A 24,540-nucleotide genomic window follows, 5' to 3' on the forward strand; every position below is an offset into this window, starting at 1 on the left:
TCTGGATTTGCCTGTGCAGTTAGCCTCTGAAAGATCAGGCCCAGAAAATTTCAAAGCAAAAGTGTTTGCTCACACCTTTTTATATTCTATTTACATGTGGTGATGCTTATTATTTTTGCCTTACACATTAATTTGTATATTGTGCAGAAAAGTAGGGAACTATTCATAATATGCAATCTCAAATTCCTGGCAGGTCCATATTGGAATTCTGTATACTGGTTCGCTAAACAAGTATGTTTTAATGCTTTTATTACTTTGGAAAGCAACAATGGCAGTCAGACAAACACAACTAGTTCACTGTCAAGACCCAGCAGTAATTTTCAGAAATACAACTTCTTTATGGCGCAGTAATTTGTATCATTTTGTTCTTGCTTACTATATTTGTGTTTGTTGTATTTGTGTTTATTGCTGGAGTAGCAAAAATGATTTAAACCTTTCATTTATGGTAATCGTCATATAATTACATTGCTGGGATAAGTTATTCTCAGTCTTCCAGAGAAAAGAAAAGGGGGGTAGATTAAATTGCCCATACCTATTTTCTATCATGTAGGAAGGTTCTTTTTGAAAAGGAGGAGAATGAGTAAAAGTTATAGTTAGTGTTGAATTGGAAATGTTTTTGTTCTGTTTTTCTAGAGAAATTTCATCTTGAACATATCACAATGAATTTTGACTGTAATGGGATTTCTGACAGTATTCTGTAACTCTGCAGAAAGAACTGAAACTATGCTATGCATGCGTTTGTAGCTAGTTTAGCTTCATGTCTGTGTTATTTCTAGTAACAAGCATGTGCAGTAGTAGGGCTATATCTCATGTACGTATAATAATATATTTAACTAAACAGTCTATGGCTTTTGCATAAGGCATTTGGTAAAATCAAGTAAAACTAAATAAAAACTTCTGGTTTGTTTGCAGGGATTTAAATGAGAATCCTAAATGAAAATTCATTCAGTACGGAATCTCTAAAACCCATAGTTGCTTCCATATACAGAAAGTTTTATAACAATTTCTGCTGCATCTTGCAGGATTCCTGAGAAGGGATTGAAAACCTTGTATACTAAAAATATATTTAAAGTTATTTAAAAAAAAAAAAAAAGCTTGTCTGCAGAGCTGACCAGTTTTTTTACAGCAAGGTTGAAACTCTTAAATCAAATGGTGGTATTTACCTTTCTAAAACTGTTCCATGCTATGATTTAACCTAGCCACAGTTTGGATTGGATTTTCTGTAGCGTCCACAGGTTAAAAGGGGAAAAGTTCACTTACACTGAATGCTCCAGCTATTGTCCTTAGTCTGTTGCTATAGTTTCTGCTTTTTAATCCCCCCTTGGCCTCAATCCTTCAGCTACATATGCACATTAATTTAACTTAATTCCCTCGAGTCGCCTCCTCCCTGGAATCCCCAAGGGAGAAGTGTGAACCTGCGCACGTTTGGGGATTGGGTCTTTTGCCTTCAGGTGTCGCCTTCTTCAGGCCAATATTGACGGCTCACTAGTGAATACCCACGTTTGAGTATCTGCTCTTCTCACTTCAGCAAAATGATTGTACTTTTAATCTGTTCCTTCTCCTGACCGTCAATAAAATTTAAACAGCCTTAACTGTTTCCTAGAGAGAAATCAGGGTACGAGCATGTCTTTGGAGCTTCAGCTGCTTCATGGAGCCTTTGTAAAGCTGYTTTTCCATCTCGTACCAGCGTTTCAGCACACCCTGCCTGCACTGGCCGGTGTCTCAGTCGGCGGGCATTGCAATGGAAACCTCAGGTCTGTAGCTCTGTACAGGGACAAATCACAACTTTCTCACACAGGGCAGGAAAGAGAAATGTTTAGTTTTGTGTTAAAGTAAACATGAAAACTGATAGACCTGTGCAGAGCAATCTATTGACATATTGGTTGTAATATCCTTTGGGTGTTCTAACACCAAATTGAGGCTATTGCATGTGTACCACATCTTCACGTTGCTCTCCGTAGTTCTTGGAGGAATGTGGGTTAATTTGCTCTCATCAAATACTCCTCAGGATACTATACAAATGTATATGAATATAAATCCCAGAATCCTAAGTGTGAAACACAGCTTTGGATAATTTGCATATATACATAAAAAGCTATGTTCCTAAATATGTTCTCATAGTTGCTTGTTCTAATTCTACTTTTGTGTCTGCGTTGTTGCATTTGCTCCTGTTGAGCAACTTGATGAATGTTTTAAAAATACTTCTAAAACTTCCAGCCCCCAAGACTTTTTAGTTCTGGAAGATTCCAGAAGTCACAGAATGTCCATTTTGACAGAAATACAGTATCAGTAAACACGGTCCCCTTTTTTGGATAGTGACTGTGCTTAATCATAGTGAAAAAGTGTCTGCTAGGGTTCGATTTGGTATCAGCAGGTGCATGGCCGTACCAAAGTCACGTTTCTCTGTATGTTTAAAAGGAAGGAGATCCACTGCTGATTACTTGCCTAATCTACTATAAAACCCCAAGAGTCAGAACAAGGCGTTTCCGGTCTGCCGTGACGGGAGTCTGGCAAGGGAACCGTGAGCGTGTCGATCCGCTCCCCAGCCCACGTGTCCATCTTCAGACTTGCTGCCAGTTTTCTTTCCGGAGCCCGGCCAGTGGCAGGGCCCGGGGCTGCCCCGGCCCTCCTCCCCGCGTCCTCCCAGCGCTCAGCCCGCGCGCAGGCAGCCAGCGGTCCCTGGGGAGAGTCGGGAGCTACGTCGAATGGAGGGAGAGGAGGTTAGACGCGAGCAAGTTCAGTTTTAAAATACGATGGAAAATTTTGGAACGAACCAGAACTCGATCGAGTTATTTTGTCAGCGCGTGACACGTTTGCCCGAGGAGACGTAACAAATATTGTTAGGAGCGAGCGGTTGTCGTGGTGCAGGCATCGTGGCTGGGCTTGAGAGAAGGGCTTACTGAGGTGAGCCTCCCTGCGTAAGGGAGGGCAAGGCTTTGGGAGAGCGGCCRAGCTCCTTGCGCCTTACAGGGCGCTGGGAAGCGGCGTCCGTGGGTAACTCGCTGTCGTTCAGGGCCTGCGTTGCCTAGACTGGTATCTTGTGCTCTGAGCTCTGTCCCCCTGGTTCTGTCAGTTCAGGTGAAGCTTTTAAAGTATTGAGTATTCACTGCAAACCACGGATGTTTTTGTTGTTTCCTCTGGCTTTCAGCAAAAAATCAATGCAGTTCACATCATGAAAGCTGATCTGTTAGAAAAGTTTCTCTTAATGTACTGGGGTATTGGTGCATGCAGCATGCCTCTGTTGGCCAGGTCGATAAGGTAATAAGGATTTAAGTGATGACTTGTTCTGGCTATTTCAATTACCTGATGATATGGAAAAGAAACTGGCAAAAGGCAAGTTTAGGGAAATGAGTATTAATATCACTTTGGATGTGCTTTACCACTTTTTTTCCCCAGGATTATGCAAAGTATATATCCCCTAGTGGTGTTTGGTTTTACTAGTTTCATTAAGTTCTCAGTGACTGAGAATATCGTATGTCTATAATAATTTACAGAATAAAAAGGTAGTTTACACTAAATGTTTAATGCATCCTGTCAGGCTTTTCAACAACTGTTCTTTTAAATTAGGTAACATGCCATGGGTATTTCTTCATTTATAATTCGCAAATAAAACAGTTGTAGAAATAGTTGAATGAATGTGTGCATGTTGACTATAAATAGGTTTGTATTATAAGCGTCCTCTTATTTCCTGCTGTTGTCAACCATGTAAGCTTGTACACGTTTAGTTTTTGGAAGCTGCTCATGCACAATGCAAAAATACTGCCTACCCCAATAACAATGCATTCAGACATATTTAAGCAAAGAGTTACTTTTTTGAATTCTGTAATTGCAGTTTCTGTGAATTATTTTTCTTTTTATCGGCTTCTGGTTTGAATCAGTATTAGAATTATTTGGTAGAAATAAAGTAAATGATTTACCAGTATTCAGCGGGGGATTATTGCAGATGCTATCTTCTAAAGAATTACTCAATAAATTTTCATTGCATATGGAAAGTAGCCAGGATTAGAATATCCAACTCAGGCTACTTTTAGACTAACCACTGTGAAATTTTCCTTAGCTGTCTGAGTGTTTGTTTCTAAAATATTTGGGGTTTTAAACCACTTTCGCAGGTAAAACTGAATGATTGATCTAGTTAGAGGTTTTTGGATACTTGAGACTATGGTAGGAGAGGATGTGCAATAGTCAGCCTGTCAGTCCTCGGTTTAGTGTTTCTGTTTCCATTTTCTTGGTAGACCCATTTGCAAACTACTTTTGATTTTTAACTGAAGTCTAAGTATGTGGTGTTTGATGTGAAGAGGACAGGATTGTGGTTTTCTTTCTTTCTTTTTTTTTTTTTTTAATAGTACCTGGTTGAGGATTATGGAAAGGTTGGGAATGAGCTCTTATTTATATAATGACATTAAACCATTAATGAATCTCTTAAGACTGTGATTGACTAAATTTACAGCTAGGTGCCTAACAGAAAGTTTAATAGCATAGATTAAAGGGAGAAGATGTATCTAAGTGTTGAAATAATACTGTGTTTGTGTTCTTCCACTCATGTCAGGATCAGTAGCAAGTTTTTCTATTCTCATAAAGATCTTCAGTTAATGCCCCCACTTCTCCAACCATTTCTTTTCTGCTGAGACCACATGTGAAACTTTACCTGGAAAGGCTGCTTTCTGCAAAAGAATAAGAGGATAAGAAGCAGTTGTTATGAAATCTTCCTTAAAAATATGAACATGTTGTATAGAACAGTCCCATACCAGAACAGAGAGAAACTATAAAGCAAGACCCCATCTAGTCTTTTCTTTTTGTAAACTAGTTGTTCTAATTTAAGTAAGTCCTGTTTAAATACAGTGAGCTTTGAAATGACATTTTGAAGGAGTTTTGCATGAGAGGGAGTGAGTGAAATTGTAAAGTTACGTTATGAATATATTTTTGTATTTTTGTCAGTGTTCTTTTTGAATCAGAGAAGGAATCTTTGTTGTTGGGAGAGCAGTACTCTGTGTATTACGATTGGGATGTGCTCACAGAAAAAAAGGATTTTGTTTTAAATGTTTTTGATGAATAAACACTTTGATTGTAAGTATGTTCTGTGAAGAAGTCTGGCTTTAATTCCAGTGCCTGGGAAGTCAAACCGTACCTGGAAGTGTGAATGTCTTCTCTTGACAACGCTGCAATCGCTGCAAAGGGAGTCTGTAGAGACTCCATGCTAATTAGATTTATTCCTCTGTAACAGGCACTAGGTTTCATTTATCCAGTATTTAGTTAAAGGGACTTTCAAAATCAAGTGCATCTTTCTAAAACCAAGGTGAAAAATCTTAAATTTCATTAATGCTTTTTCAGTGTGGTGTTGTATAAAATAGGAATGAATACGTAACATCATGATGTTCACAGCTGTCTGAAAATAAGGCTTTTGGAAAATGTGCTTGTAGTCTGGTTCTCTAGGATTTGTTCAGTGCTGTGTAGTTAGTTTTTGTTTACCACTGGGAGCATTCAAGCTGCTTGGGTATCTTTGCAGGTAGTGGTAGGGCTTCCTGCTAATAAAATGTAATAAAATACCTGAGGTCCACACAATGCTCTTTGTTTTGTACCCAAACTGACTAACAGCATGTTGGATAACTTTCTCTGAAAGACAGCATGGAAAAAAAATCAAGTAGAAGCTCCTGGATTTCAGGGGGAGGTTCTGCTGGAAAAAGTTCAGTTTTCTGTTGCTTTCTGTCATGCTGGGGTGGTCCCTGTTTTAACTTCTGTGTTGTTGCTTTCCTCATTAGCCTGCTAGCACAGGGCCTCTGGGGCTTTTTCCTCTGGTGGCCTCTCTGCTCCCTTCCAAGTTAGTGACTTGTGTTACTCTGTTGTTCCTCTGCYGCTGTTGGGCATCCCTGGTCTGCAGGTCTGCCCTCTTCCTCAAGGTGCTTTGTTTTTTGAGAGCAGTAATAACAGCTTGCTGAGCGAAAGAGCACCAAGTGCCACTCCTTGGCCTCAATTTCATTGCCTCCTTCCACACAAGTGGAAGGCTTGTGTGGACGTCCACATATGGGTGACTGTCAAAGCCCTCAGACCTGTCCAACCCATCAAAAGCTTAAAAGCACCAGACTTTGAGGAAACTCTCAGGACCACAGAATATAGCAATGTTAGTTCATGCCTGCTGAGAGCAGTTTTAAACTGGTGCTGGCTTCCTAAAAATTCTTGGACTACAAGGAGAAAAGTTATGCTACTTTTCATTCTAGTGGTTTCTGGGTGCTATCACATCTTATATCATTAGAAAATTCCCAGGATTTAGAGAGTGCAGTAGTAGGACAAAATATCATAGGATACCTTCCCAGAACAGTGAACACTTGCATTGAAAAAGGTTGGAGCTATGTGGCTGCATTGACCCTGGAAAGCAGGTTAAAAAACCAGCCATCTGAGTGCTGCTAGTGCAGAATAAAGAAATCTGTGTCTTTTCTCCAAGGGGAACACATGAAAGTTGAGCATGTAGTGCTAACTGATTTACATAAAGCTAGCTACTGCTGCACATCATCTAGCTTATCCTCCAGAATTAGCTTATGAAAACACTGCATCTTTGTTGTTTTCTTGCTGAGGTTATAGACAAGAATCTCTGCCTTTGATATCTAGCACTAAAAAGAGGTAATGCTTCCTAAATTCATTTTTCTTTACGTAGTAAATGTGTTGAATATTATAAGATGAAGAGCTTTTAATTGTATGAAATTAGGTTGGCTGTCAAAGAGATATTATAATAAGTGGTTTCTAGCCAAATTGCAGTTGCTGATGAGTGATGGGTCTCTTGCCAGCACTAAAGAGGCACTCTTCACATTGGATGTCTGCGTGCTCCTCGTGGGCAGAATGCAATAATCCTCCTGAATGTAGACATTAGAAATTCCAAAGCAGAAATGGAAGTTTTTATATTAACTGCGTTGCTTCTTTCAACAGCTGGTGTTGCAACGAGTAGAGGTGGAGACTTGAGTGGCCTTGTTCCTGCTCTAATGGTTTCCTGTTGTGCCTGTCCTCTTCTGCTGCAACCTTTTTTCCTGGCTTTTTTATCATTGTTTTTTAATTAACAGAGGGAAGAAAAAGGAATGTGGGTAGAGCATAACATGCTTGCATCCATCTGTTGTGGGATCACTGGTTCCTCTTGGCATATTTCATGCTATAGTCTCTGCTGTGGTGGTGAATGCAGTATTGAAATCTAATCAAACAGTTATTTTTGTTTACATATAAAATTTAAAAAAAAACCTGATCTCATTGTAGGCATCTTACTAAATAATTAGAGTCTTGGAGACTTTATGAGGACCATGTRTAAAAAGGTAAGTAGGTGGCTTAAGGGCTGGCAGCATTAAGACCAGGATGAATATATATAACATTTTTTTCTGCACAGTTTCATGAGGATAGCATCCCAAGTGTTACCTATAGAGCAGCTGATAGCAATGATAAATAATCTGTATTCTATTAAATATTATAGAAAAAGACCTAATATTTTCATGTATAAAAATATTTGGGAGGCAAAACACATTAAAATGTAAATTCAAAGTGATTGTACCTTTTGGAAGTTTAGTGTCTTTATTTTTATTATTATTATTATTATTACTACTACTGATTTAAACTCTAATAAAAACAGTTGTTTAAGCCATAGGTGTTTTGACTCAAATACTTTATTGTATCATTAATTATATAGCATACACTGAGGAAACAGTGCCTTGCTGCATATTAGCTATTAGTATTATAAATGCAATCATCCATGTAAAACAGTTGTCTCTACTTATTTCTGGGATGGTACTGCTTATCACTTAAATTTTAAAGAAGTATGATTCTTACAGGATTCTCAAGGGCAGAGGCAGAAAGAGCAATTTTATCCTTTTTTGCGAATGACATTCAAGAGTTTTTATAGCATTTAAAAATATACAAGGTTTTTTTCCTAATCTGTAGATAAGCCTGGATTTGAATTTGAGCTGGATTTGAATGTTTAAGATGCTGAAAAGAAAGGCTTGTTTTACAGCTGTTGTTAACAACAAGAGGAGAATGATACTTGTTTCTGCTTGTATCTTGATCATTCAGTGAGGAAGTTCTGACAACTATTTCTGTGATTGCAATTAGATTCAAAATGGCTAAATGATTTTGAGGGCTCTATGGAAATGATGCAATCCAAGAGAAAAACAGATCTGAGAATTCTCAGTGTGATCATCATTTGTACAGAACAGACTGCCTGCTTGTTTAGATGCTATCCCAATATGAAAAGCCAAATAAAAAAGATAAAATAGTAATACTAATTAATAGTCCTAGGTTTGGAAACTAAGGTTAAAGCTGCCTGTTATGGAGCCAAAGATTGCTTAGACATAAAAATTATTGTCATTCTGGAAAATTTTTTTGTAGTTAGTAGCATTAAAGACAGGTCTAATTTATATGTAGATTTGTACAATATTGCAATAAAGAGTCATTGTTTAATTTTGCAGTAGTACATGATGTTGGCTGAAGCACACTAGGAAATGGGGCAGGGGAAAACACTTTAAGAAACTCAGTGATGTGTTCATAGTTCTTAACAACCCAGTACATATTTAAGGCATTTAAAATGATTATGGTAGTGAGTGGCTTAATAAAATGTTAATTTCAGAATGTCTCGATATCTGGAGTTATATATTTAATTCAGTGAAACTAATGTAAAGTTTAATTAGTTTATGTGCAAAATCACCTTTGTTTCAGAGCATTTTGGAGCATCCCCACTGTGTGTGTATGCAAATACCTACATGTTCAAAGAAGTGATTTACATAAACACTTGCCCTGCTCCTTGTATCGTAATGCCCATCTCCAGCCAAACTTGGTTCGTTTGTACTTGAAGGCTTGTGTATTGTTAAGTTATGTGTGCCACTATAGCAAGTGTTCAGGGCAGGAACTGGAGAACGTATAGAAAACATAATTCTACTGTGTCCAGGAAGCTAGTTTTTGGTGTTGGTAATCGCTTACACTTGACAATTGTAAGATCCTTGTAAAACGATGAGAATCTTGCTGGTGCTTCCGTAGGCAACGGGCATGGCTGCATTAGAGAYGCAGCAAAAGGCTCGGAGAAAAAAGCTATATTGGGATTCTCTTTAAAGGTTTGATTGGCTTTAAATACTATTGTGGCCTGCTGTTCTATTTGAGAATATAATATACTAAGCCTAGGAGTCAATTTCCGTTAAATCAATGCAACTTGTACGTAATTATGTTGTTGGCTGATGAGAGTGAACAAATCCATTTTTACAGCCATGCTCAGTGGCCTGCTAACGATAACTTATCTCAAAAGTGATATTGTAACATAATTAATATAATTGAAAAGCATATATGGAAGAAGGAAATGTTCTTTCTTCCAGGTAGAAAGAGTATTTTATTAGATAGGCAAAGAAAGCTGCAAAAGAAAAATATGGTTAATTACCAACAGGTTTCTGAGATTAAAACTGCAATTTCACCATTTGAAATGGGACATGAGGGCTGAAGGTTGAATGAATCTAGAACAGTCTTAGAAGACTTGTATGAAACATGAAAGAATTTGTGTGTGTGTGCGTGCGCGTGTGTGTGCATAGAGTAGAGGAGAATCCCTAAGAGCATGGAGGTTGGTAAGTTCAAGTACGGTTGTGTAAAGAGGATGAGGAGAGTTAAATCTTTCTCTTAAAATTATCTTTAGGCATACTAGTGAGATTGTATACCTTTATAATGGGAAGAAATCACTGTCGTTTTGTTACTTCCTGAAAGAACTAACGTGTATCTGGATGTACAATGCCCAGTCACATGAGCTCACACTGTATTTCTGCATGGAAATGCTAATACCTGATACTAGCAGGTGACATTAGCATTTAAAAAAAAACAACAGACTAAACTCAGACTGAACAAAAAGTAAAATAAAATCATTCCTTTTCACAGCTATCTGTGCTAGATAGCTGGCTGGTCTGAGTTCCTAGGGTCCTTGTACAGTTTGTCAAGCTGGAAAACCTCCTTGTCTAGCTCCTTTTTCTTGACTCCTTTAGTTGACATGGGTTGCTGGATTTACCTTGGGACTAGGTTATTGCTGGTGCAGAAGAGTTCTCTGCTGTCCCTAAAGCCTAACCTTCCCCAGGTKCCCCCAGGGTCAGTATACCCTGTTGTCTTGGGGAACGCATGCAAGCCCTTGTTTAACGGTACATGAGTTGCTTCCTCTGGACTTTATTTGAACTTAATAAATTAATCTGCTTTCTATCCTAATACAGAATGGGGGCAGCAGACAACATTTACAAAGGCCAAAGTACCTTTATGGAGGAACTGACAGATACTGCTGAGATAATAAGAAAAGCAACCTCAAGATCACTAGTAATTTTGGATGAACTGGGAAGAGGAACTAGCACTCATGATGGAATTGCTATTGCTTATGCTACACTTGAACATTTTATTAGAGATGTAAGTATCAAGTCTGACAGATGCTTGTAAATGCATTCTTAGCCTGTATTTGTGGTAGGTTAACTTTGACATGGGGTAGGTTTCCTTTTCGCAGAGGTGTGACATGTCTGAACTCAGAGTGAAGAACTGTGGAGAAAGGATACCAGTGTTCTGCTGGTATGTTTAGAAAACTAAAAACCAGATCCTCATATGTGTCTATCTCATTGTTGTAGGTGGAATCACTGACACTGTTTGTCACTCACTATCCCTCAGTTTGTGAGCTAGAAAAGGTGTATCCAGAAGAAGTTGGCAATTACCACATGGCTTTCTTGGTGAATGAGGAGGAAAGTGGTGAACAAAAAGGTACAGTATAAATATATCAAACATAYGGTGATTCTTTTTCTAAAAGATTTCATTGTCTCCAAACACTTGCTGTTCAGGGGGCCTCAATACTCAGATGGGATTTCTGCTTTTTAATAATCTTCAATAGATTTCTCTTCCATGAGGTTGTTAGTTTTCCCTGTGGATGCATGCACACTTTCAGCATCTTCATCATATTGTCTCAAGGAGCTCCAAAATTTAATTCTGTGTTGTGTGAAGAACCACCTCCTTTTGTTTGTTTTGAAACTGTTTTGAAACAACACATACCTTCATTTGATAGTCCCAGTTCTTGAATCAGAAGAGGCAGAAAACTAATCCCTGTTCATCCTTTCCATGCCGTAACCTAATTTTGTACAGTGCTTATCATCTTCACACATTCAGATAAGCAATGCGCTCATAAACTTCAGATGGAGGTTTGGTGGAGGGAGAGTTGTGTTCTGTTTAATTTTAGAAGCAGGAATCCCTGAAATGTGTGTTAACTTTGAGCACTAGTGGCTTAATGTGATGTTGTGTCTAGGTGACCACTGTCTAGCCACATTGCCGTTCCCAGTTCAGAGCATCACCTGCCTGAACATCAGCCTGTCCTTTGGACACAGAGTTCAGTGATTGAACTGTTGATATCAGATACTGAAATGTCATAGAGATGAGAATGTTATTCAATATTTATTCTTCCTCAGATATTGGCTCCATGAAACCCTATACACTTCTGTGTTTCAATGTGCTGTATCAGCACTTTCAATGTTAGTTGGCCTGAACCTTCAGGCCGCATGCAGTCTTTGCTCTTTTGCTACGGTAAGCACAATGGACATGGTCCTTTCAGCCTTGTACCACAGCCTGGGAGCAACAGCATATCTACATTTCTTACTTTGCCTGTATTTTTATCTCCTGTGTCTGTTGTCTTAACATTTGAATCGTTTTAATTAACGTGAATTTTATGGTGTTTTTTTTTCCAAACTTTGACTTAAATCATTTGGACCAAGTTAACTTGAGTCATCAGCATGTATGGAAATCTCTATTGTTTCCCAAAAAACTGCATTTTTTAAAGACAGGACAGAAGAATGAATGGCAGTGAATGAGGCCATAGTTGGTCTGCTGTCAACAAAAATCCTTGGTAGTGGAGGATGTAGCAAGAATGTCTAAAGAGGAAGAAGAAGGAGTCATCACATTTATAATGACAGCTCTTATGTTACAGCTCTTACATTTATAATGACAGCTGTCCATCTTATTGTCATGGAAAAGAAAAAGAAGGCAGGTTCCATAACTGAAGAGTCACCATCCTCACCTCTGTTTTTCCTGAGCATTTTCTTTTTCCTGACAGCCAGAAGCTTTTTGTTTTGCTGTAGTTAAATGCTTCTTAATTGCAGGATTACTGATGCCTCCTTTATTCTGTAATTGCTGGGCAGACATGAGATGCAGTACCCTGGTTACAGCACAAATAATCAATTTGGCCTATAAAGACTCTTAAGTTGTTAACAGCCTTGTCAGCCTCAGGGATAAGAACCCATGTATATAGCTTTTGCGCATGCATGCACTCACATGCACATGCACACGCTCTTGTGTAATAAGACTCCAGGTAAAACTACAGTAAAGCATTTTATCAGTCTGACAATATGCAGGTAAAATGTGTGGACTCAAGGAAACGTTTTTCTAATTTTATATTTCTTCAGTGGAATTAATCTCATGGGAACTATGAATGATAATGAGACCACAGTCTCAATCATTTCAGTGTTCAGGTCATTACATTTTATTAATAGATTTTTTTTTATTTTGGTTTTATTCTTTAGGATCTGAAGATGAAGAGAATCCTGAATTTATCACTTTTCTTTATCAAATAACTAAAGGAGTCAGCGCAAGGAGTTATGGGCTAAATGTTGCCAAACTGGCAGATGTTCCTGAAGAAATCTTGAAGAAGGCAGCTCACAAATCAAAGGAGTTGGAGGAATTAGTGAATGTGAAAAGGTCAGAACAATTGTGATTTTCTTTTTTCCAATGAAACTTGCAGATGTGAATAGAGGAGCATTTCATACTGGGCGTTTAAAAAAAAAGAGCTGCTTCAGATATCCTTCAGCACTTTAGGGAAGAGAAAATGAAACAAAATCTTCAAAAAATATTTAAGAAATTGTGCTATCCATTTCAATGAAAGCTTTAGATTAAATTATTGAAATAATTTTGTATGACTGTATCATCTAATGCTTATTTTTGTTCTTACCAGTGATAGTAAAAATATTAATAGGTTTAATTTAGAAAGTGTATTACTTGCTTTGGAATTTGAAATTGTATTTGCAGACTATAGTGTAGAGGGGAATGCTGATAATTTTGCTTCTGGTTTAACTTTAAATATTTATAGCAGACTTTGATTGCCCCGCACACATACAAAATTTTACTGGAAGTCTGGGGTTTTTAATACTTTTCTGATAACCAGTTTTCATTTAGGGGCATATATACCTTAAATATCAGACTGGTAATGAAAATTCCCTTGTGTATCAAATAGCATCACTTTTATACGTCCTGTAACATTATGTACACAATTTAGATGTCAAAAGCTTAGTACTCATATGCGTTTCCGCTGAATTTTTTATTGCTGTTATTTTTAGTGGTAGCCCTATGCATAAAATTCAGGTAGCTCTTTAGGAGTATAGTAAATCAAGACCTTTCTTGCCTGATAGCCACAAATAATCCTAGCAGAAGTATTGTGTAAGAGATTTTAAATACTGATTATTTGTCGGTGCAAACAGTTCGTCTGAAGTATAACATTGCGTAGAGCTTAAAGCCAATTATTAACTCTTTAAGAAAGCAAAGCCAGGAACGCTATATTGAAGATACATGACAGCTTATGGAAAATAACATGGAGGTTTATGTTCCTCAGAAATAATGGTCCATAATTTACAAAAGTAAAACAAAGAATTATTAGCAAGGTCTTAACTCTGTTGTTTTAAGATACATGGGGTTCTGAAAATAAGAAAAAGTCGTTCTCCAGAAAAGTGACAATATGAACCGGAAAGCTGGAGTTTTTGTGTAATCAAATTGACATGTGAAATAATAAAATATGTCCATTTGGTTTATCTTCCTTTGATCTGACAAACCCATGTTAGGATATTGCCTGGCTGTGGCACAAATAGAGTTCTAGAATGCATCCATTGCTAAAAGAGAGTTTATCGCATACAAAACCTATTTGCAATAAATCTAGTACATGATCATGTACTTAGACTGTTTTGCAGTGCGCACAGAGGGGCAGAGCTCGGGCTGACTGGGAAATGTTACTTGTGGGACTTGTGCATTTTCCAGCTTTTGACTACATAAGCTACCATCTGTATTTTAGCTTTTGGTATGTAGTGTGCTTGTATTTGTAAAGTGAGAAGAGAACAAACGTTTAATCTACAACAGTGATGAGTCAGGATACAGGACTTATCACAAAGACTGAAATCCCCAGTACCTAACAGTTTGCTGCCGCCTGGGCTGCGGGAGCGCTGCGGCTGGGAGAGGAGGTGGTCGGGAGCCTTCTGGCAAGCTCGGGCCTGCGGCTGCTGCGGGAAGGGGCTCGCTGGCCTTCCCTCCGGGAGCAGGGCAGCGCCGCTCGGAAAAGGCAAGGGCGGGAGGGAGAGGAGACCCTTCGTTCGGGCAGCGGCTGGTGCTTGGACAGAGTTCAGGTAGCTGCGAAGCTGCAGCATCGCCCACCACACCAGCCTCCCTTTAGAGCGCGTGCCGCTTGCGCCTCCGCGTAGCAGGAGACAGGGCTGCGGGGGGTCAGGGACGGCGGCACCAGCCACGCGGGAGCTGCCAGTCCTGTGCGTTACGTCACTGCGCCAGGTCAGTCCTTCACTGTAAATCTCTTGCGTGCGCTTTGTAGCTACCTTCGTGCACCTATATAAGCACCTTGAGCTTGAGTCCGTGAAAAACTACAAAGTATCAGATGTGTCTGATGACTTCACAGTGCATGAGTTTTTCTATTACATCATTTTTAGTTCTTCCAGTTCTTCTGTGCAGCTCATGACAAAAGTATTTTCTTTCCTGTATTCCTCTTTATTTCCTTTGTTGTCGGAGCGTGATCTAAACATCAAAGTATTTTTCTGTAGCTCCTACCCAAAAGAGGCATTAACCAATTTTAAAATGCATATGAGCTTTGTTGTGGTGTATCTGTGATAATAAATAAAAATTATTAAAAAAARATTATGTTTTTATTAATCTGCAGTTTTATTTTGTATTTTGCTGTGTTTTCAGGACAGAATTGTTGTTAGGCTGACTCTAGTATATTGCAATAGTTCTCTTGCTTCACAGCATTTTACAATTGCATGTTTTATTAAAGAAGAAAAGCACTTGCCTTCTGGGCTGATAAAATTATTTCTTACGTAAGATAGAACAAAATATGTACTTTACCATTGAGCCTAAACAGTGAGCATCTAGCCTGCGCAGGCAAGGTCAAGTTCCACAGACAAAAATTCCTTCCTTGCCATGGGAACTTAATGGCTTCCTGTCTAGAAATACAGATGCGATCTTGGGAACCAAGCTCAGACCTGTACCTAGCAGTATACTGTGCTGTCATGATACCCACAGGCCAGCTACCTTGTCACTTTTTTTTAATCACTTTCATATTATTTAAGAAAATCCCCTGGGTAATTTCATCCAGCCTTGACATCTTTTCTCATCAGGAATGTGTGCTAACCCATTTTAAATGTCTTGCTGTTATTTATTACAACTCTTATCAGTCTTTCTTCAATCTAAACACATTAAAAAGAACATAGGAAGCAAGTGTGCACTAACTGATCTTGAAAATGCAATTTCCCTTCATTCTCTTATGGATTCTACAAGTGCAAATTCGTAGGAACTGAATGCTGAACATCTGTATCTGTACAAACTACAATACTGTTTATTTGCTTTCTTGTTTTATTTCTGCTCAGTCTTCTGTTTCGTTTTGTTGATGCTTCTGGTACTACAGGTTATTTGTAAAATTACATTGTTGACTATCCTAGAGCTGTAATACATATAGAAGAAAATGTTACCTGATTGTTTACTGTATTTATGGCTCACATAATGCTTTGAGCTATGCATACTGCTGTTTTTGACTGTGTATAAAATTTTGCAAATGACTGTAGGGCTTTCAAGGTTTGATGCATTTAAATTACAAAACTGACCTTGTTTTGATTTTTTTTTTTTTTTTCAGAAAAAAACTAAAGTCTTTTGCTGAAGTATGGAAGATAAATGATTCTCGGGAACTACAGAAATGGATAAGTGCGTGTGAACCTGAAGATGAAAGAAGGGACAGTTTTTAATCCTTTACATCCTGCTTAAAAATGGAAGATAGGTTCTAGATGCATTGAGTTGACTTTTCTACCTTTTGAGCGATAAGAGCGTTGTGATACGAAGCCTAGCATCCACTTCCTGATCATATGTAATTTTCTCCTTTCACATTACTTTTCCAAAGTGTTTTCCCACCCTTTTGCTGAATTGCAAAATGTCTATTAGCATTGGATTAAGTTTAAAATATGTTTAGGAAACATGAAAATTATGTTGCTAAATTATTAGATAATACTTTTATGAATAAAATATTGTCTTTTAACTTTATTGTACTTTGATTTCTAAAGAAATATTTCTCTGCTTTGGGAAAAATGTAGCTGAGTCTTCATTGASTATCTGTGTTATACTGCTGCGCAACCTATAAGAGTGAATACCATAAAGAGACATTATGTTTTGTTCTAGTATTAATGCATTTTAAAATTCTCTGTTTTGGTAGAGCACCTGCTAAATTTTATGTACAGAGAGAATTTAGGAAAGTGAGGGTTGTGTGGCTGGATAGGAGAGTCTCTGCTCTACTGATGAGATTAATAGTGGTGCAACTAGTAGTTTGTAAAGCAGGAGCAGAAAACATGCATAGACTGGCTTTCCTCTTCCTTTTCCTTCTTCAGTCTCATAAACGCCTGCTTCCTTTTCAGCTTCAGCTTTACTCCTGATTTGGGTCCTCTCTGGCAGAGTCTGGAGAAAGACTTACTCTAAGTCATGTTGGAATAAGGTAGCATCAGGTAAAACAGGTGACTCATCAATTCAAACTATGCAATTGGTAATCCCCAAAGCTCTGCCAAGTGCGGAGTAAACCTGGAATAGAGAGAGATGTATTTTTTAATTTTTTACTTGCAATGATCAAGTTCAAATTTCAAATGGGAATGTGATTTCCAAATCAGTGTTCCTTTATAAAAGTAAGTGGAATATCTTGCTAAGAAAAAGAACAATGATGTTCAAATACTTGAAACACAGCAAGATTGTTTGTTATAATTAAAAAATACTTTACTGTATGGGAAGAAGTTCAGTGAAATAAAATATCTTGTTTTTTTGCTCTAAGGAAAAGAATAAAATGGAGTTTTGTCATCTTTGAGACAGTTCAGCCTTTCTGATTGTTTTGTTTCAGTAAATATGAGGGTATGTTTTTGTTTTCTGATAAGTAATGCATGTCAGATGAACATGAAATGRTATCATGGTATCAGTGGTTGATCTAACCTTTCCAATGTAAAGAACTCTTCTGCAAAAAATGATATACTTTTTTACTTGTCATAAACAATTGCTAACCTTCACCAAAGATTTTTGTTGAAATTCTCCTTCAGATTGCAGAGCATCCTTTAAACAAATAGTTTGTCTGCCACTCAAATAGCAGCCATCAAAATGAGCATTTCCTTTGAGTCTACAGTATATTTATCTAAACTGGAAGAGCTGAAGAAGAAAACTAGTCTTTCGAAGTGTGAAACAGATACGTGTTTGCCCATGCAATACGTTGTGAAGCACAGTGAATGTAATTCTCCATTACTGATGCACACAGAACCAGTGCATTTGATCTAAAGACCTCTTACCATAATCTTCAAAGAGATTAAATGAACCAGCACTAAATTCCCATACGTGCTAAATATGCTCCCAGAAGGACTCTCTGCCCTCAAGGGAGCATTCAGACTGTGCTTTGATGAGAAAAAACACCTGGATGCACTGGGGGGGGGGAGGGGGGGTGCAATTAAGAAAGGGCAAGTGGATGAGGTGTTACTGACCTGCTTGTGCCACCAAGTACAAAGCAGCCAGGGCAAGTTTTTCTCTTAAGGGCTGTGATTGTGGTGGAAATGACTTTTGATTTTAGCCCTGTTCAGTTCAAGAAGGGAGGTTATCTTGCTATCCGAATAAGGTGATCCCACTAAGGTTTCCTGTAGATATGCAAGCTAATTATTAAAGCCATAGCTTTATTCCCTGCTAATTATTAGCATTCCTAGCAGACAGGTAAAAGCTTGAATGGCCATTTGGGAATGCCCTGTGGGGAGAGGCACCCTGTTGTTAGATAGATGTTTTTACTGCTGCTTTTAGGATAAGTCTGCAATGTGCCACATAGTACAGTGCAGATTTAAATGGAGCTCGGAGCTCGTCGTGCCGCCGAGGTGGAGGAGTGGAGCTCGCTGCCGAGCAGGGCCCTGTGTGCGGGCAGCCGGCYGGGGCCGAGACGAGCTAAGAGCTCGGTTGGGTACGTTTGCAGAGCGCTAGATTAGACACAGTCTAGAGAGGCAACTAGACAGACGTTCCTTGGCCCCTGGTAGCTTACAGTATAAGAAGGATATAAGGAAACAGAGACCAGCTGGAAAACGGAGGAAGACATTCATTTTGTAGGAGGTTTTTGTTCTTTTCTTTTGCTGTGGTGAGTTGGGACGACTTTGGCTGTCAGCAGGAGCCTTTCTAAAAGACAGAAAGAAGAGAAAGTGGTATCCTGTGGGTAGCCAAAAGCCTTGTGTTTTCTATATCTTGAGTTCTTGATTACCTTCATCCTAAAAGGTAATTTGAAATACAATTTTGGTAGCGGCATTTATACCAGAGATGTGCTCCATTTTTAAACCAGAGTAGTCACAGGCTGGCTGTATGCTGAGCTGAAAGTGTGACCTGTGTACTGCTGGCTGTTGTGTAAAGGAGATTAGGCTGAAGAAGAGTCCCCTGTACTTAGATAGATCTTGGTTATAGTGGAAATTCGTGTCAGTCTTGAGTTGACTTTCAAGAAACCAGCGTCTAAATCTCTTTGTCTAAACATTAATATTCCTGAAAACATAAATTTTACTTTAGCAGAGTATTGTCTCCTTTCTGTGCCAAGGTGTTACTGACATCATTAAAATTTAATATTGGTGTCGAAAAATATAGCTTTGGGCTGTACATAAAGGTAGTCTCCTTGAAAAACTTTTGCACTTTACAGCTTTTATCTATTTTCTAAAGATTATCACTTTCTTAAGCTGCTTCATTGTTCTTACTTCCCTGTTCTTAACATAAAAATATAAATGCCTTTGTGCATCTTGTCTTGAATATAGTGCTTTAAGAATAACAGTGCCACGGGTTAGCAACAAAAACTGGTAGAATATTGTGATGGAAGAGAAGGAGAGAGGATTGGATCCACTGTCACTGCCTTTTTATATTTGGTTATATAAGAACTTTATTATAGAATATATGAAGTAAAATATGTTATCAGTAGCAATTATCTTTCTTATTGGCATACATCTTTCACTGAAGTAATTCTCAAGAGGGTTTTTTTGTATTGTAAAGTTTCCCAGAAGTATTTATAGAAATTAGATGAATTTACCTACGTATATGAGTTTACAACATGTATAAATGAATTTAATCACTGAAACGTCAGCTAAGTCGGTTATTGCAATGAGTCTTGGAAACAATATTTATTTATTGAAACCTATTGGAAACTATATTGTTCAAATATTTCTACTGTATGTAGAATTTAGTGAGAATGTAACTCAATTTTTTGACTTCTGCTTAGTTCTGATGTAAGCGCATTTTTCAGTGGAAGTACAGACTTGGCAGATTGCACCATACGGAGGAAAGCAGGACTCTGTTCCAGGCACCTGGCTCGCACTTCAGGTTGTTGGAGGCTCTCCCAAACATTGCTCAGGGTGGTCACTGCACTTGCCTCTGCAATCCTGGCACCGCTTCCCCAAGTCTTGGGCAACGATCTGAAAAGCAAGTTCGAGCAGCCTGTCTCCTTTCCCTGTTTCAGATTTTGGAGCGTAGGAAGGGAGCGGACAGTTCCCATCACCTTTTAAGTGCTGGGAACCACAAAGGCCAAAGCAAGAGGAAATTTACAGTCTCTTACAGCATAATTTTCTGGTCTGTCTTCAAAACTTTCCCTTTCCCCCTACAAAATCTGTCTGGCAGTCAAAACCGGATCCCATATTTGTTAAATCTGAGTTCAGTTCTGGGGGACAAATTTGTAGTCTGCACACCTGAATGAAGACTTGGAACAAAGCGTAGGTCCAGAGCCCAAGAAGAAGGGATTGGGATTTTACAGCTGAATAAGGATGAATTCCAGATTGTAAATCAGGCTGGTAAGTAACGGTGAATGCAGTTTGGAGATCAGTTATCTGGTTCTTTGGCCTGTGTCAGTCCGGCGCTGTTGACTGTTCTTGTCTTGCAGCTCTTGGCGGGGCAGCCTTGGATTTGCCCAGGCTAGTAGAGTCCTGTGCTACAAATATTGTGTTGCCACAACTATAAGTTCTTGCTTACCTTAGTGATGCTCTGTGTGCTGTTGTAATATGGCTAAGCAAACTCAGTGTGGAAATCGTCGCCCTGCTTGCAGTGGTAGATCTCTGGGACAGGATGGCATTTAAACATCCATTTTCTTCTTTGTCAGCTACCAGGCACATGAACTTGATGACTTCCTTAACTACGTTATAGATTTTTCTCCTTGCCTAGCCATAGAGATGAGAAGAAAGTGATGTATGTATTGTTAATCTCTTAGTCTCAAAAATCTTAAAAAAACCATTTTCTGAATCAGTAGCCTTGTGTTGCAAGATGGATTCTTGCAGGCCCGTGCTGTTAGCAATAAAATGGTGTCTTTATCTGAGACTAAGCTGGTTTCGAAGTGAGCTGCAGAGAAAAGGAGGCAATGCCTAAGATACTGTTCAAGGAAAATAAAGGGTGAACTAGATAAAGCCAGATATAACAGTCTAGGAATAATTAGCTGTTCTAAGAATAATGGCATTGGGAAACAGGACGGTTTCATCCTACGTGGTGTCAGGATTTGTTAAAGAAGCAGCAGGCACCCATTTGATTGATATTTTGGCTACAATATTGCTAGCCAGCAGGTACAGTACAGCATATAAGCTGAGGAAACTTTGTCTGAGGCTGTATTCTGCAGTGAGTCCTGAATGTCCAGCRCTTGGTATGTACGGTATCGGTCTTTTAGACCAATGTGGCCAAGAGCAGCTCGCCCCAGTAGTCCTAGGGAGGCAGAGGTGGTGCCTGCTCGTGAGATCCCTGTCGTTGCAGCCCAAGTCGTGCAGAAGGAGCGGAGGCTGAGGCAGGGGGCACATTGCTGCTTTTTGCAGCAAGAGCCTTTCATCAGTTGGTACTCGCTCGTCAGCACGTGAATCCAGCTTGTCACCTAACTCGCGCGCTGCGCTGTGTAATATGCCCGGAGGTAAGTGCAATGGCCCTGTCTCCCTCCGCTTCGTGGGCCACATACGCGCCTGGTGCTACTCATTGCTCAGGAAGGAGAAAGAGTTCTTGCCCTGTTCTCAACCCCAGACAGGCTCAGCAGAGAATGGATTTTAAAATCTCTGAAATCTCAGATTCTAATCTTAGAAATTAGCCAGTCTTTTAAATACATGCATGCAAAATAATTCCTGTTAGAAACATGTTTTTTAAATATTTGCATTTTTTTGAACTTGCAATAAATCCGTAATAACATTTTGACTGCCCTCCTTCCAAAGTTTGCTGGAGAGTAAAAATATTTTTTCATCCATTACAAAATAAGGTGATTTTTATTTCAAGTACCAATAACTGCAATAATCATCCAAAATATTTCTTATTTTTAATGTAATTTTTTTACCCCTTTTTTAAGCAGTCAGTTTTTATGACTTTGCAATATTTTACAAGAAAAAGGCCAATTCCAGGAAAAGAAGAGGTCAGAAGACGAAATGCTTGGCACATTTTAAATGTACAATCTGTAATAATGAAGTAGAAATCAATGTTGTTTTTTACTCATAATAATCCAAATATCTAGGGTGACTTAAAACTCAGCGTCCTGAATACCAAGAAGATTACTAGAGATAATTGTCTCTTATGTAGCACAAAATAAAAGTTTCAGGCAAGTATCTTTTCCTTCTGCCTACATAGTGAAATATTTCTCTTTGCGTCTCCCTCTCGGCATAGAGCATTAGAAATTGAATATCAGCTTTAGAGCATTTCAGAATGTCTCATGTATTTTATGAGCACATATTTATAGTTTGCGTTCGGARGGGAAAAAACCCGCAGTGCCGCGGTGCTAATCGGTAGCGGCAGATTTGCTGACCGTATCGTGCGGGGGGGCTTGTTTAGGCAGCTGTGGTTCCTGCTGCTGGGCAGGGAGGGTGGAGGGAAGGGTCTGCTCTGAGCTGATCTGCCACAGGGGGCAAAACCGTGGATGGGGTGCGCAGGGCAAATAAGTGTTTTGCAGTGGAAAGGCTAAAGAGCATTCCCTAGATCTGTGCTTGGATGTGCTAACCTGGGCAGCTGTCAACCCCCCTGTGTGCCTAAAACAGCTCACTTAAGCACTGGAAAAACAAGTGCTTAAGTGAGAGAAATGAAAAAGGGGAGAGGAGGGATGCTTGCAGGGAATGTCTCAAAACAGCATTTTTGTCTTGATTTAAGTCAGCTTGTGCATCACCAGGGAATGATGGGAATCGCAATTTGGATTTTTTTTCACAAGTGATCTCAAAATAAATACATAACTTGTAATAAGTACATAATACCAAAGTACACTGAGCTGTTTTTTCTGTGCAGTCCAAGGCTATTCCCAGCTATTTTGACAGGCCATCACACTGCAAGCAGTACGGTGCCCGGTGGTACCACCCTCTTCCCCAGCTGGCTGGTATCTGTGGTGGTTATATTCTCACTGAGTACGTCTGATGCACACTTTGTGTTAATCTCACTTCGTTGCGGCTCGCTATGCAACTATTTCTATATAAAGTGAAATATTGTACTCTGTTTAAGCAAGCACTATATTTATGCAGTAAGTAGGTGTATTAAATGACCTAATTCTCTATGCGATTTCCTATTCTTAATAGGAAAAGAAAACTTTGCTAATTGTTTAATTAAATTTGCAAACTAAAGCAATGTAAGCCTTTGACACTTTTTTTGGAGAAGCAGTTAAGTCTTAAACATTAAGCTCAAGCCAGTGAGCAGCGATGCATTTTGTCTGATACTATGTGTTGTGTTCAACAGGTTAGAGGAACCGAGCTTTCCTTCCCCCTCTGTCCCTAGCAGGACAGAAGAAATTTCCGCCTGTTTCCCGTGTGATGTGTGTAGCACATCTGCAGCATGCAGACAGCTGGGCCCACAGCTGCACGCACATATCCATCCCCTCAGGGCTGCATACAGGAGCGCCTGGTTCCTCTCCGGCTCTCTCCAAGTCACCTTTGCATCAGAGTATCCTCTCTATCTTAGCTGCCTAATTTCCTTAGGACACAGTTTTACTCCCCTTTTTAATGGCTCTGACAGACTTCATAGTGTGCTCATATCCATCCGTTGGTTCTCAGCTGGTATACTCCCTACAACAGTCTCAGCTGTCATTGCCAGCAATTTTGTTCCTTTCTGATAAAGGTGGAGGCTGTTCCTTCACCAATAAATTTAGGATCAAGAACACTTTTTATTTTAATGTTCCTCTGTACAGCAATCTGAGTTGTTGTATCTCTCATAACCTAGCTGAAGGCATTTCAGAGAAGGCTCTAGGAAGTGCGCTGGATTTTTTATTCCCAAGGTTTCAATATGAAAATGCTTCAAGGAGCTTCTGCGTTCTGCAGCTCCTTAGGCCAGTTATCCCACAGTCTCTTACTCTCTCCCAGTTTCTGCAAAGACCTGTCCACATGCTTCATAATCAGATCTGGGGCTGATGAGACCAGGCACAGTGTTAAGCAAGCTGTTCTGCTGCAAGCGTCTCTTCACTGCGGCTTGGCAAATGTGGGACCACGCGTGAGTTTTCTTCTTACCAGTGTAAGTTTATTGCTCTCTGGGTTTTCTTAGCAGAGCCCGAGTTCTAAAAGCTTAATCTTCAGTCTTCAGGGCCTGTCAAAAAGGTTCTCCAGGACTTTAGTGAGAGTTGATTTATGTTCTAGATTAGAAACTGGTTTGTTATTTCCCCTGTGTGTCACAAAATCTCAGCTAGCATTATCTGTGTAGCTTTGTTTTTAGCTTACATGTTTAATAATGTCATCCTTCTCTTCCATATTTTTGAAAGGTAGGTAGGAGAAAGGAGTAGGGAAGGGAAAAGGGACTTTGACTTTCTCCACCTTTATACCATAGTCCTTAATAGATTGCCTATCCCTATGGTATTGCAATAAAGGAGTATTTGAAATGCTGCTTTCAACTTTCGCTAGTAAAAAAMTCCTCAGTGCAAGATCCCTCACCTATACTTCCAAGTCCCAACCTCATTTGGTGTCTCAGTTTGAGATCCACTAACTCTTATGGCAATTTGATAGCAAGTAGCCCGGAATATTGCATCAGTTTCCCTTAGTTGACTTGACAGATCTCTGTGATCACTGTTAAGCTTTCCAAATTTTGCCTTTCAATTCCTCATCCGTGTTCCAGTGTAAAAGGGACAAGACAGTGCAATGTGTGTACCATCATCTTCTCTGCCTCACAGACAGCTGCCTTGTCAAGTGTGTACTGAAAGTAGATGTTTTGAAGTTGTTATTCTGTTTATCATCTCACTGGGCTGCTGTAACACCTTACAGTGAAGCTGTGTATTAACGTACTAGCGTAAATGCTGGGCGTTACAGAGGGAATTGGCTGGACAACAGGAAGCTCAGTGCT

General features: G+C 39.2%; 1 protein-coding gene across 9 annotated transcripts in view; it reads left to right on the forward strand.

The window, feature by feature from the left end:
* Positions 1-17,111, forward strand: part of MSH3 (mutS homolog 3) — a 107,768-nt gene extending 90,657 nt beyond the window's left edge. For 5 of the 9 annotated variants that reach the window (XM_026083801.1, XM_026083806.1, XM_026083805.1 and 2 more), the window contains 4 exons: positions 10,197-10,383; positions 10,596-10,725; positions 12,528-12,702; positions 15,902-17,111. In XM_026083801.1, the coding sequence (XP_025939586.1) occupies positions 10,197-10,383; positions 10,596-10,725; positions 12,528-12,702; positions 15,902-16,010 (601 nt within the window). In that variant the 3' untranslated portion in view covers positions 16,011-17,111. Of the gene's footprint in view, positions 1-7,233; positions 7,290-8,679; positions 10,170-10,196; positions 10,384-10,592; positions 10,726-12,527; positions 12,703-15,901 lie in introns of those variants that run through there. The other 4 variants (XR_003256346.1, XM_026083808.1, XM_026083811.1 and 1 more) reach the window with 4 other exon arrangements.
* Positions 17,112-24,540: the final 7,429 nt, after the last annotated feature.

The sequence above is a fragment of the Apteryx rowi genome, unplaced genomic scaffold, assembly GCF_003343035.1.
Source record: "Apteryx rowi isolate R43461 unplaced genomic scaffold, aptRow1 scaffold_616, whole genome shotgun sequence".
Classification (NCBI taxonomy): domain Eukaryota; kingdom Metazoa; phylum Chordata; class Aves; order Apterygiformes; family Apterygidae; genus Apteryx; species Apteryx rowi.